Source organism: Octopus bimaculoides, chromosome 2 (genome assembly GCF_001194135.2).
Source record: "Octopus bimaculoides isolate UCB-OBI-ISO-001 chromosome 2, ASM119413v2, whole genome shotgun sequence".
Lineage (NCBI taxonomy): Eukaryota > Metazoa > Mollusca > Cephalopoda > Octopoda > Octopodidae > Octopus > Octopus bimaculoides.
This window is the reverse complement of record NC_068982.1, coordinates 89,846,444-89,861,402: the sequence shown is the minus strand read 5'-3', so window position 1 is coordinate 89,861,402 and position 14,959 is coordinate 89,846,444. Positions and strand designations below refer to the sequence as shown.

Genomic DNA, 14,959 nt, shown 5'->3' with positions numbered 1-14,959 from the left:
TTAAATGTGTGACTATTGCAAAATTATAGCTGTTGTTACCAGTTGCATCACTGAAGGGGAATTATTATCCTACACATGCTTATAAAAATTTTGCAATGTATATACAGAAGGTTTATATCTGCATTTGCTTGTACGTAAAATGTTTTAAGTGGGCTTAAGCAAACGACAGCCTAGCTTAGAGCACACTTAATCGACCAATTATTTCACTCACTTCACCATAGAATATAAAATAGTTTGAACCTCATTTATTTAGTTTTGTTCATCAACGTTGTTAAATGCCCTAAGAAGACTCTGCACACACAACTACCAATACTGCCGAATGACAACACATACACTTATGGTTTAAAGAACATAGTACATACATATTATTATAACTAGGTATTAAGTTTAAACTTTAACAAAAACACAGCTGGTTATATGATATTCAATAACAAAGCATTTTGTTATTGAATATTGAATTGTTAATTATAGATAGATATACAGTTTTGCTGTATTTCTGAATGGTCAATATGCCAATGACGTCATTAGCATCATGCTGTTACTGCTCCATGTCTGTCGTGAACGGCGATGAAAGGACGTTATTGATTGACCGGACGATTAGTTAGTTGGTTAAATAGTTAACCGAGTGCCTAATAATAAGACACGTGAAAAAGAAGCAGTGAGTGTGCGTATTACTGGTATATTGACCCTTCTGTGATACAATAAAATATGTTTCAACGCACGAATTCACATCAAGAATCTTGCAAAGCAACCAAAAAGCAAAATTACAATATTTAGAATAATTTAGTTATACAAATTTAAATTGCAAATTTAAATTACAATATTTTAAGGAGAAAAATTACTTACACTGCCTCTTATCAGCCGTATACGGACACATTTATTTAAACTACTTCTAATTTGATTCACTAACATCTTCTTTCGACCTCCTCAGTCGCTATCGTCATCTTCACCTTTTTACCCAGTTCAGTCTTCTATCGTCTATCAATCTTCTTCATCGTCAATTATCTAACTTAACCCACCTAAATTAAATGGTTTTTTTCCAAGGTACATCTCATGGATTCTCTGAGATGCATCATCAGTAATATTTTTGTGGCTTTGGAAGTTTTGGGACTCTCGACATCAGATCCCGGCAGTTTATTCCAATTAGTTCGCAATATAAGTTTTTCTCTTTCAATACAGTTTGTAAAAGCCGAATTTAAAGCCTTCGTCAGCGTTACACACATACATACACACATACACACACACACACACACGTATATACATGGATGCTTGTGTATGTGTGTTTGTGTACACGATTACATCATGGTAGAGTCATGCTGGCCAGTTAAAACACATATATACCGTTAAGTTTCCCAGCCGGAAGATGATTAAGTGTTGACGCTTTTCAGCAAAAGAATGCTTATATTGCAAAAGAAATTAAAATTCCGTTTATATATTTGTCTTGGAATTCCAACTTACTGAGTGCGACTTAATCCTAATGTCTTACGCCCTAATCCTAATCTATTTGAAATGAGATATGAATTCCACATATCTTAATGATCTTTGAAAGGTTTGTCAACAACAGGTTGTTTGAGCTTCTTGAAAGTTTGAGATTCCTTGTTAATGTTCAGTATGGTGTCCACGACTCTCGTTCTGCTGCTGATCTTCTGACTGTTATTACAGAACGCATCTACCGATTTATGGAAAAATCAGGAGAGGGTAATTCTATAACTTTTGATATATCCGAAGCCTTTGCTAGGGTTTGGCATGCTGCTTTGCTTCATGAGCTCTCTGCCTGTTGTGTATGTGGAAACATCGTTAATCTTATCAGATCATGAATTTCTGGTCGTTGTGTGGGTGTGACACTGGGTGGCGTTATTCTTATGAGTATTCTATCAATGCCCATGCTCTTCAAGGCTCTATTCTTGGTCCAACTTTATTTCTTCGTTACATCAACGATCTTCTTGTCAATGTTCTTCAATTTATCAATGTTTATACTGAGGATGCTACTCTTTATTTCGGTTGTTCTGGCTCTCTCTCTCTCTCTCTCTCTCTCTCTCTCTCTCTCTCTCTCTCTCTCTCTCTCTCTCTCTCTCTCTCTCTCTCTCTCTCTATCTATCTATCTATCTATCTATCTATCTATCTATTTATCTATCTCTCCTTCTTTCTTGAAACGGTTGGAATTTGCTGCTAACTTTGAGGTGGATCTGCAGACAGTTACGAAATGAAGTGATAAGTGACTACTAACTTTCAACCCTGGCAGTACCAAATTCATAACTTTCAGTAGGAAACGGGATCTCTATCTTCCCCCTATTTTCATGAGTTATAGGTCTTAGGTATCACAAAATGAAGTAGACAAACCACAAGAGAAAAGGTCTTCTTTGAAACTCCTTGGTCTTACTTTCTCACTTTGTCTTTCTTGGGGGTCTTAGAGTCAATTGGTCTGCTTCTCGTAAGGTTGTATAACTGGATAGGTCAAATGACTACTTTACATCTGGGACTATTTTTTATCTTTACAAGTCTACAATTCGTCTTTGTATGGGATATCGTAGTCATATTTGGAGAGATGCACCATCTTGTCACTTGGATCTCCTCAAACGGGTTCAGAAGCGGGACTCTAATTTGATTGGTCTCTCTCTTGCTTCAACTCTACAACCTTTGTCGCATCGACCGTATCTTATTCTTTTCGAGGAAGTGCTTTGATAAACTTTCTCTCTCTTACTCCTAGATCATTCTGTGTCATCTCGCCTCACTCAAAACTCACGGTTTCATCCAGATGCGCTTCCACGAACAAGCAAGTCTTTCTATGGTCGCAGCTTTTTCTCTCGAATTGCCAGACTTCAGAATTCTCGTCCATTTCATTTTCTTCCTTCTTATGACTTGAATTCTTTCAAGTCTAAAGTGAATTAATTCCTTTCGTCTTAATTTCTCCTTCTTCAGCCTTGATCAAACAGACATATGATTAATACGATCCGACTATGACCATCCATTCATACATTTAGACACTACATACTGCGTTCTTCATTACCCAACATGTCTCATTTTTTCCATCACAGTAGGAATGTGCTTTATGGAAGAATTGCTTACAATTTCTAACAAATCAACTGACCGCCTGAAGGATCTTAATCTCTACTTGAAAGCCGTCTAAAGAGAAAATTTTCTTTCCAGTTTAATGTAAGATGCTAATGCAAGGTAGTTGGGGGACTAAACTGTGTCGTCAGCCATACGACTGCATGTCGGAAGTTCTGATATAATTTAGATTATAAGAACGAGTAAAAACGGCTTTTAAAACTAACTGACTCATAAATTTGTTAGTTTACTATATGGATTTCTACATCAGGAAATCGATGTCAAGTAATGGCACTTAAGTGGTTTCTGTACCCAGATAACATTAAAAAGAGAACTGTATGATGTATTTTATAAATTCTTTTGATAATTTTATAAACTGTCTTTTATACCCATGTTTCTCGTCTCTTGATCATTTAAAATATTTATATGAGAGATTTACATTGAGAATCTTACGATGAGCTGCCACTAAAACGTTTCGCTCTTGCAAAAGCACATCATTCCTACTTCATGTTACATTTTCCACAGCCTTTGATATAGAAATTGTTTCTGTTTATCTTTTACTTTTAATGAGTTTATACAACCGAAATGCTTTTTCCTTCTTTTGAAAAACTTTCCTTTTTCCAACATTTACCAAATATTAATTATCTTCAATTGTATCACAAATTCAAAACTTTATCTTTTGAAAAGAAATTTTAAATCAATACTCAGCGAGTCTCTCATGGCGTATTTTTATTCGTTGATAATTGGTTTCATTCTGTTAAAGTGTAAATTGTTTCTTAATGCAGATCTTTCCCCTCCAAGCTATTTATATACTTGGATTAGATATTTTTTAAGATTTCCAAAAACGTTTATGTTACAGAGGCTTTTCAGACTTAATAATTATTTCATATCTTGCATACAAAATAGATTTTGAAAATTATATATATTTCATATAAAATATATTTATCTGTTTATCGTGTTATCCTTAGAAATTATACCTACTTATTTGTCGTCATCAAATAAAAGGAAATATTTCAATAAATGCAGATAAAGTTGTATTTTGAAAGAAAATAAAAGATTTCGTATTCGGTTACCCATTATGTTTCTGCTATATTGTTTTCAATGCAAAGCAGATCAATCACTTAATCGATTACCCAATCGATATTTACTCATCTTGCACAAGTGATATATTCAATTGTTTGATTTTTGTAAAACAGAACCATTCATAACTGAGTGATCGGCTTTTGTTGCTTCTGGTTCTCCAGTTTGTACACTTGGTGTGTTTTCAAGTCAGCAAGTTATTACAAAATTTACCCACTTCTTAAAACAGGGACTCGTGTCTCTTCGCTGTATCTCTTTTAAATTTCCATTGTAGAGTTATTAAAACGCTCAAATATAAAGAAAGCTCCCAGATTCTGCGCATAATTTCAGCTACGGAAGAGCGTTTGAATTATATTTCTATTGTATTATATTATTGATGAGCAGTTAAAATATGTTTGTATAGGAACCATTATTTATTTAAGTACAACCGATAACATTGACATCTATCCACTATATAAATTCCACGTCCGGTTTTATTATAGCTACTATATTACATCCATGTCAGATTTATTATTCGTTATTAGAAAAGGCTGCTAAGTCGCTATAGCTGTATGATTAAACCGTTCTTTTCACGACGACGTAATTCCGAGTCAGACTCCAGAGCATGGCACCTCGGGCAAGTATGCATATCTTTTAATGTAACCTCGACTCCAACCGTTACAAAAATGCTAGTGAGGAGGAGAATTCTTGTTCTTCAATGGACGGCTTATTCCGTTGGAAAGTTTAACACCATTGTCTCGTCCTTCGGCTCAATTCCATTCCCCGGGCTTCTGCATAGCATCGTTTCGGTCTGCCGAATTCCACTCAATCTTAGGTTATTTTAGAAAACAGGTGAAATAGGTGCTGCGCAGCAGAATGCAATCTGGAAGCTGATATTTGCAAGGGGAAATTCTTAGCCACGCACAATTACATATGGGCACATAAATGTATGTGTGTGTGTGAAAGAAAGATAAATATTGTAGATATATACATATTACACACACACACACACACACACACACACATACACACACACACATACACACACACACATACACACACACACACACACATACCTATATATTTACTTAATGCTGTGTATATTATCATCATAGATTTTATGTCTGCTTTTCTATGCTCACATGAGTTGGACAGGAATTTTTGAAGCAGTGCTTCATAGCTGGATGCCCTTCTTCATATCCATCCTTTTAGTTGCTTCTTACTTTAGGCAAGGACACCGGATGTACACGGTAAACGCGTATGTATATTTTTATGTACATATATACTGAGCAGGTAATAGTGAGTGTCCATACATCCTCACAAACACGCATGCACTCACACATATATGTATATATGTATACATTTAATTGTATAAGAATTACGTATATATTTTATTATATATACCTAGAGGCGTGTATACTTATGTACTGTGTACGTTAGTAGTGGATGTCTCGTGATTGTGGTATAAAACGCCGAGTACTGCATTCTGAGCGGCACTTCACCAACACATTTGACCCGAGATTCATGGATGATGCTCTGTACTAGCCTACTCAAGAGACGTTGCATGAATCCACGACATTTTCATTGCTTTCTACAATGAAACAGAGTTTGAATTAGAACATCCAACAGTAGCCAACACCCTTGAACTATGTTGATATTATGTTCTCAAAGGAGACAGAAAAGGATATCTCTCTCGATTTAGACTCCATCTATTCACAGTAAACATGTCTATCAGATGACCAGATGTGACGAGACCGAGCAACCGAAAATTGAGCATAAAACCTTCGGAATGATGGGACCAATTACAGTATACAACCAGTATTTTGCGCGACTTCTATACTCAGCAAGAGAAAACCAGCTAGAAAACTACTGGATGCTGGCGTCTCTGTAACGGATTGTCTCAGATTTAAAAGGAATTGCAACTATTGTATCAACATCCACCTCTCCTGCAACAAAGGTTAAGCGGAGAAATCGTTAATGAGCTTCATAAAAATGTTCTGAATTCTCATGTTCCAATAGCAAAACGAAATTACACTATGTATTATGGCCAGCAATGAAAGTAGAATTTGGTCACTGTGGAATTAACACACACTATATCTTCAGGCTAGAAAACAATATCGGTTAAATTGTTTTCAAATGGACATAGCCTATTACTTGAGGTGTAAGGGTGAGGATTATCAGACAAACAAATAGACAGCATTACAATATACTATCGTACGACCACAAACCGACTTCAACAAGTGCAATGTTTCAACATAGACAAATATGTTGGAAACATTCGAGGACTGAGATTTTAGCGAAATATCAAGACTTACGCGAATTTCCTGATTGCTGAGGGAGTAGTGGAAGTAAGTTATTTGAAGGTATTTTCGTTCTTGAAAAAGTCAAGTGAAATGCCTCACATTTCAACGTAATAATCATAGAAAATAACAAAGTCCATTTAAATGTGATTTTTAAACTCAAAAGCGTACATTTAAAATTAAAATTTTAACAAAAACGGAATTTATATACACTAACAGTAGTTTATTTGTTTTGAAGTATGCATGTTCTACAATCAATAGTTTATCTGCTTTATAAGTTGAGTAATCAACAACTATTTCCTACATAGCAACATCGACATGCTGTCTCAACAACATGTACATGATACATGTGATATATGCATATGTAAATTTTTGCTATACTGTATTCTATATAATGGCAGATCAATCATAATCTATTACCCGATCGATACATATATATATATATTCATTTTGCACAATATACGCACAAATGCACTCGCGCGCGCACTCTATTTGTTTGAATTTATATTAATTTTCGGGAACCCAAAGTTTCATGCTGATGGAAACCTACGCTTATTCATCTAGAATTAAAACCATAAATTACAGTTCACCAGCGTAAATAATGAAACTGTAACCACAAAATCAACTACAAATATTTATACTCACGTAATTATAAATCAATACGTGGTTAATGAGTGGGCTTCCATTAATTTCATAGATTCCTTCTTCTTTCCACATAGTAAAGAATAATACGAGAAATATGTTGAAAAATACTAAACTTTACTCTGCGTCAAGGCAAATATCTCCCCCGCTCTCGGATAAAATACAAATTACTTCCCTTAAATATGTTATTGGATTTCAAAGAAAAATGATGTAACTGTTTAGAACAGACGAATGTGACTACTGGAGATTAAACTCCGTTAATAAGAGTTGAGTTACACGTAGATGTGCTGAAGAAGGGAAAACAAAATATTGTTACTGAATGATGGAAGAAAGCTGAAGGAAGAGACAACAAAGATATACTGAGTTTTATACATCAGCAAAAGTTTGTGCATATATGTAATTCTAAATAGGTCAAAGTGGTGCTTCCCGTTTGTATAATAGGTCTTTGCATTTCCCGAGTCTCTATGATCACGTATTTAAATGAAAGTCTTGTTGAAGGACTTTTGAGGGTTTTCTTCTTTGGCACTGTGCACATGGTTGCATCGTTTACTTCCAGTTTGATAGATTCTAGAGCGCTTTCCAAGATTTGTAGTCTAAGACCTTTTTTGTTTTAGTTATAGTGTTGTGGACTAATATTGTATTGTTCCGTTAACTTTATGCTTAAAAGAGTGACATTGATTATAAACTCCTTGCATATATTTCCTTCTGCTTTAGCTATGTAACGTTCCTGTATTTCTATTAGATCGGGTTATATTACAGTGGCCTCTACCTCATAAATTATTGCTTCTTCGTTGTAGGATTTGTCTAGTAGACATGTATTAAGGTTCCTGAATGAGCATGTGTCTTTAGATTTCTTGGTCGGTATGTTTGATATTGATTGTTCGTGTTTGGTGTGTAACTAAATATATTTTCAAAATTTTTCTGCTCAAACGTGACTGCACCTTTTTATAAATAAAGGTAATTTTGGACACATCCTAATTCAAGAAGGACATGTCCAATATTTTACCACTTGTGGACTTAAAATAATTATACTCGCTGATCTAATAATTACTGTTGATTAAAAACCATATGAAAAATCTGTACACTTACAATGGATATTAATCCACCCCTACTGTATTTTAGATCTTCATCTAAAGCATTAGAAGAAAGCTCTCCAGTTTTTTCCTTGAGTAAGGATATATCTAAAAGGTCTTTGTTCAACTAAAGCATATAATCCATCGGATTCCACGCTTGTAGTGTAACTGTATGTGTTTCCCTAGAGAGGGCACCACTGACTGTGACTGCCTGATTTCTGTCCTTTTGGAAGTCGCGTATAAACATATATAGTTCATGTATATAAATATGGTTTAAACATGTATATACTATATAATACATACATACCACTTAAGCTTATTTCATTTAAACATAAATATGTATTCATATATACACTTATAAACAAATATACATACACACGCATACATTCACACACACACGCACATATGCATATTTACTTATTTGTTGACAAAGCATTGCACTTTTGTTTTGGTTCTGAATTTCCAATTAGAAATAATGTATGCGCGTTTTTATGTAAATATGTCATTGGTAAAACCAGTGATTTTTCAGCATACTTCGAAAATAAGCAGTGATTTCGTATGTATGTCTGGATATGTGTGTGCGTGCGTGTGTGTGTATATGTATGTATGTATGTATTCACACACACATTTATAAATATAATTTGGTAATTCAGAAACAAAAACAAAATGCATTGCTCTGATAAAATAGCAAAATTATCTTAGAAGAGAAATGAATTAAATTTCATGTTGTCTATAATGCCGATAGAAATGGAGTTCTGGTTTTTGTTAGCACACGAAATTGAATTTGAAAAAAAAATAAATTCAAGTTTAGGTTATTTAGTATGTAGATTAAGAATTCTTAATCTATTCATTATTCGCTTTATTCTTGTTCTTGGAATCGAAGCTAATCTTAACAAAAACAAAATATGAATTAATGTAGCAAGTATTGTGTCATTTTCATAATTAAAGGTAACCGAAGACCAATCTACAGATACTGAGCTTCGATTTTCAAATGCAATTTCTTTAGAGCTAGCCCACAGCCCACTGGTTGAACCTAGTGATATGTATATAATGTATATATAATGTATTTGGTTTGCAAGATACTTGATGTGAAGTCGTATGTTGAAAGAGATTATTTTGTATCTCGGGAGAGTCATAATGCCAATACTAAACACACACTGCTTCTGGTTCACAATTAATATTACTATTAGTCAATTGGTTAACCATTTAACCAATTAACACATCTTCTGTTTGATTACCAATCAATCAACTAGAATTTTCAAAGTCCTTTCGTTTCCATTCACGACCTCGTCAATGACATGCTCTCGGACTTTGACAAACCTAGTTGATTGATTGAAAGGCTAATCTAAAAATCAATGAGTTAATTGGTTGAATGATTAAAGAATGGGCCAATAACAGCAAAGGAAGTGAAATAGAAACCTTACGCGTGCTTATTATTGGCATAATTTTCTTTCCGAGATACAACGAAATATATATAACTGTTGTCAAATCAATATTGACCTACATTCAGAAAAATTGAATTAATTTAGATAGTGAATTATCAATACCAGCATTTAATAACAAGATACATGTAACAATGATTGGTAATTTTTATATATATTTACGGATATGTAATATTACTGTTGAATATTTTTAAAGGTGAACGAAAATTTGAATTAATCAAGAAAACAAAATATCCAAACTTAAAATGACAAAAACAAAAATATACAAAAAAATATCCAAACACATTTCTGTTTTTTCTTGCATTCAAGATCATCTTTGATCTTGGAGACCTGCTTATTCGTAGTAGTAGAGCGAACATAAGCCTGCGAGCCGATTGGTTTCTAATCACGTCAAAAGACTCTTATGCCCTACTCTTTTTCACAGGAAACGAATCAGGGCTCATGTTGTAAGGATCCTGTATGTTGTCTAATTGTCACAGATGCTGTAGCTAGACAGAATGACACAAAGGTATGTACAGTTATATACATCCTTTTGCTGTCAAGCGGTTAGCTAGAAATATATGCGCCATTAATGAAATTTAATCCTCAATATTATATTTTCAGTGCTTATTTTGAAAATATCAGTTTTTATACATTGCGCTCTTGTACTCAGTTGATGTTAAACTTCTGGCGTTTCAGAGTCCACGATCCAGCTTCAATTCTCGGTTTAAGTTCTTTAGCTACACTTGATCCTCTTTACTTGTCCTTTCTAAAACTATGTAACTCACAACTTATTAATTACTATACGCAGTCCTTACATTCGTGATGAGTAGAATAACAGCTATATTTACTCATGCAGATAAATTATATAAATTTAAACATTTGATAAAAAAAAAAGGCACAAACAGATCTCACCTTCGATCTATGATAAAAAAAAGTGTGAAAGTTACCTAAACTTTTGGAAACAAGAGGGCATAATACAGATGTGATACAGTACATATTTTAATTCCAAAATCTCATCATATTCAGCTGTTTTAATTTTATAATTAGATTTGTTAGATTCATGTCTTTTATACCCAGTATAGTATATATGAGTTTTTCCACCTTCTAAGATTATTCCAAACCCTCCAGAAGTGATAGTCTGGCTACAAATCGAATCTAGTAGCACGAGAGAAATATGGGCCTGATTATTACGACTAAAATGACGTCCAGCTAAACTAAGCAATGCTAAGACAACTATTCAGAGCTCGCTCCTCTGACCTCCTGTGGTATATGCCCTGACATCATGTGGAATGCCAAACAACTTGCTTTTAGCAAAAGTTTGATTTAAGAATTAAAAAGAAAAAGAATTGGCATTAGCTAAATACCTCTACATATGGAGTAACGTTTTCTATTTGTTCTATGTATTTTTGAAAGCGCAAATCATGAGGGTTCATGATTTACCTTACATTGTATGTGTGTATGTGTTTGCTTCTTTAAAGACAGCTGCAGATACATCCCTGCTGATATTTATTTTAGCAGACAAGATCATTAAATAGTCAAAATATTTGTAATATCCCAGTTATTTACGTCTAAATTTTGCTATTATCTAGAAAATAAAATACTTAGAGTTTCTTTCTAGAGTTAAAATACATTTCAACTTTCTAGACATCCTTGCCATAAAATGTTTGACAGATGTAAATTAGACGCTTAAGATATTATTAATTCTAAATGAACTTGACAAAATACAAGCTCAATCATTTCTAAAATTTCTAGCCAACAAGAAAGAGAAAAAGACAGCTTTCTATTTATATTTGATTTTCTGATGTCATTTAGAGTTTTATAAACACTAGGTATGATTATTTTGTACCTCGGAAACAGTCGTAATATTTTCAAAACTAGTTGCAAAATCCTCTTGATAGCACTTCACTACATATTTACACTTGTGACTGTTTACATTAATGTTAAGCGACTCTTCTAAGTTTAATCAAATGAACATCATTCATCCAATGGAAAAATTGGGTATCTAACGCTAACTACTGTTTGCTTCTTTAAATATCCAAATTGATAAAATATTATATTGCTGGCGAACAATGTCGAACACTGATAAATTTCTTTACTAATCATAACAACGAAAAGGTATCTCAAACTGATGCCAATTTTCAGTTTGAACTCCTTAACACTGGTCAGTATGAATGTCACTTCCTTCCTAATTTCCACTCATTCCAGTGCAACAAATTTTAGTTTATTAACATCGTGTGTGTGTTTGTGTGTGTGTGTGTGTGTGTGTGTGTGTGTGTGTGTGTGTGTGTGTGTGTGTGTGTGTGTGTGTGTGTGTGCGTGCGTGCGTGCGCTTACGAGTTCTCTCTTAGCTTTTACACTGCATTTCGATTATATTCGATTCTCCATATTTGTACTAGTCCAACATATAAACATCTCCCTAGGTTAAGTCTGAATTTAAAACTTGCACTAGCAAAGTAGAAAAATAACGATCTTAACGTCATGAATCGCATGCAGAAAATAATAACCAGCAATCAATCCTTAATAAACATGTGTAACAAACAGAAACAGGTTTTTAAATGTTGATAGCTTTTACTGAAACTATGGGTACTAAAATATCGGCATCGTGAAACCGGTTTCTGTTTTGTATCTAAATCATACGAACCAAATAAAAAGAGAGCTTCTACGCAATCGCTCCATATCAACTCTCAAATTAAATTAGACATTTTCATCTTTAAAAAAGATAAACAAATAATAGGGAACAATGTAGTGCTTGATGCATCGTACTTAACAAAAGGGTGAAATGGTTAAAGCTGGAACATTTTTGTGGATAAATGGGTTGCATAAGAGTTCACCTGCGTTTAACCAGCAAGAAACTGAACTATACAGGCCGACGGAAGATGGTTTCCACAGTGGCTCAACCTGTTAGAAATAGCAGCCAAATAGTATGCTACTATCTTAAAAAATATAGACCTTGATACACTATTTTGCAACAGAAAGGTCATTAATCATGGGTATTAATCATGGGGCTATACAACAACCTAACCAATTACTCTTACGCGTATTATGATTTCAAACAAGGATTTATTAGATACCTACTTACAACATGGGGCAAAATCCTTTACACTGACAAAGCAAATGCTATAGAACAAAGCTACAATCTGAAGAAAATACTCCCGGGAATTACCGAAACAAAAATGGAAATTAGATTACATAAATCTTTATGTAAGACGTTTTAACACGCAAGTTAATATTAATAGTTCGAGTATTGAAAACAAAAACTATATAATAACAATATTTTCGTCTGAAGATTTTGAACTTCGTTTCTTAGTAATATAATCTTATTTTACCGGTTTCTGAACAATGCAAGACTGCAGAGTTAAATTGCTAATGAGCCGGTCACGATTTTTTGATGCCACAACCGTTTGCAGTAAGTTTTAAAAACCATTTCGATAATATCTAAAAGATCTAAATTCTCATAAACCTAGTTTTAAGACTAGTGGCCAATGATGGGGCCTCTACGTGGTCAGTCAACCTGCTAAAAACAGTGGTCAAAACTCCTTTTAATTTCGAGATTTGACTGTCTTAAAAGAATGAATACCAGTTTTGATAATATGTTATGTATGGAAAACTAGACAAGATGATCACGGTTTCAGCATATTCAATCGTAAATGTACTCATTCAGGGATTACCTGAGGCAAAAGAAAAGCAACTTAAAACAATCATAGGGGTCTAAAAGAAATTTACACTTTACTCCCGATTTCTAAGCAGCTGAAAGTCAAAATAAATATTAACCGCTTTCATTATATATATACACAATCTTTAATGTTGATAAACTAAATAACTCCCTTTACATACTAATAGATAAATACAAATGGTATGAAGGTAGGAAAAGCTATGAATATAATGAAAATTAGAATAGAATGACAGAAACAGTAGAATGCTGATCAAAATGCATTGCAGCTGTTAGTTTCATCCTTAATTTTTTTTTTTTTTTTTGTGTGTGAAAAATTCCTCTGTAGTTGATTTTCATTCCGCCGGAATCGATAAAATAAGTACCAGAAATATATTGGAAATTGTTTATTTGATTCTACAAATTTAAAGTTTTATAGCATCAATCTACTAAAAATCAATGCTATTCACTTGCGCGTGTGTGTATATGCGTACATATTCATAATACATATATGTATATACATACATACATACATACATACATGCAGACATGTATGTATGCATATATGTATAGATGTATGTGTGTGTGCGTGTGAAAGAACCGATATTTATATATGAAAGAACCGATTCATACATAATCCAGAAACCAGGTTCCTGAAACTACTAGATTTAGATTTATCGAAAATGAATCAAAGCAATTTCTGTGTTGGCACTATTTACCAACTATTCTCACTGAACTCAATTTTATAGTGAGATGCAAATGTTTCTCTTACTCTGGAGATTCCAATGCTGTGAACAGCTATTTATATAAGATAAAATCTTTGCTCCGTATCTGAAAATGTTGTGCGTGTGCTTGTGAGGTAAAGTATTTTATTGAACAAATTCACTAGTGCGTGTGTTTGCATTCCCAGGTATTGCTTTGATCTTTCATAGCACATGAAATATGAAATGAGAGTGAAAATAAATGCATACAGCAAATTACAATTACATTTGCTGTTCAACCAACTGTTGAAGGAGCGGGAGAATAGATCATTATATACTTGTGTAAAAACGACTCGTGGGAATAGCGGCAACAGCTTTGTTTTTCTGAAATTATTTGGCAGTCCAGTGGGATTGTGTTTCATGCGACATTAAATCAAATATCAGAATCAATGATTTAATCATCAACGTAATATTCTTAAAACTATAAGTGTGTGTGTGTGTGTGTGTGTGTGTGTGTGTGTGTGTGTGTGTGTGTGTGTGTGTGTGTGTGTGTGTGTGTGTGTGTGTGTGTGTGTGTGTATGTGTGTGTGTGTGTGCGTGCTTCACTGCGTGTTTGTGTGTCTGTGTGTGAGTTAGTGAACATTTTCCTGTAGAAATTTGCATTTCTAATGGAGGCAATATTTCTTTTATAAAAACTCTGAATTTCCAAACGCCGATACACATGAACTCTGTGTGAGCGTTCATTTTATTGTAGAAAATAATGCATATTCTTTGGGTTGGTATTTTGTAATTTGGTCGTGAATGGAGCGCAATGTTGCCAATTCAATGCTTTAAAGACCAACTACCAGATATTTTATCGACAAAATATGCCAGACTCTCAGACCATTCAGAGTACAGCAATACACCTACCTATCTGCCGTAGTGAAAACAACCACAATGCACAGTTATAGTTATGAAATGGCCCTTACATAAACTGTCCAATTGATACAAATACACTGCATTCAATTTGAACATCGCAGATAAACCCACTTTTCTGAGGTTGATGACGTTTTTTTAAAAAATT

At 33.8% G+C, this 14,959-nt stretch overlaps 1 protein-coding gene across 3 annotated transcripts in view; it reads left to right on the top strand.

Annotated features, from left to right (window-relative positions):
* LOC106874430 (uncharacterized) overlaps positions 1 to 14,959 on the top strand; it is a 1,214,035-nt gene that overhangs the window by 828,713 nt on the left and 370,363 nt on the right. For 2 of the 3 annotated variants that reach the window (XM_052978428.1, XM_052978427.1), the window contains exon 12: positions 9,989 to 10,072. The exons of the other annotated variant lie outside the window; for it this stretch is intronic. In XM_052978428.1, coding sequence (XP_052834388.1) covers positions 9,989 to 10,072 — 84 coding nt within the window. The remainder of the gene's footprint in view (positions 1 to 9,988; positions 10,073 to 14,959) is intronic. 3 annotated transcript variants of the gene reach the window in all.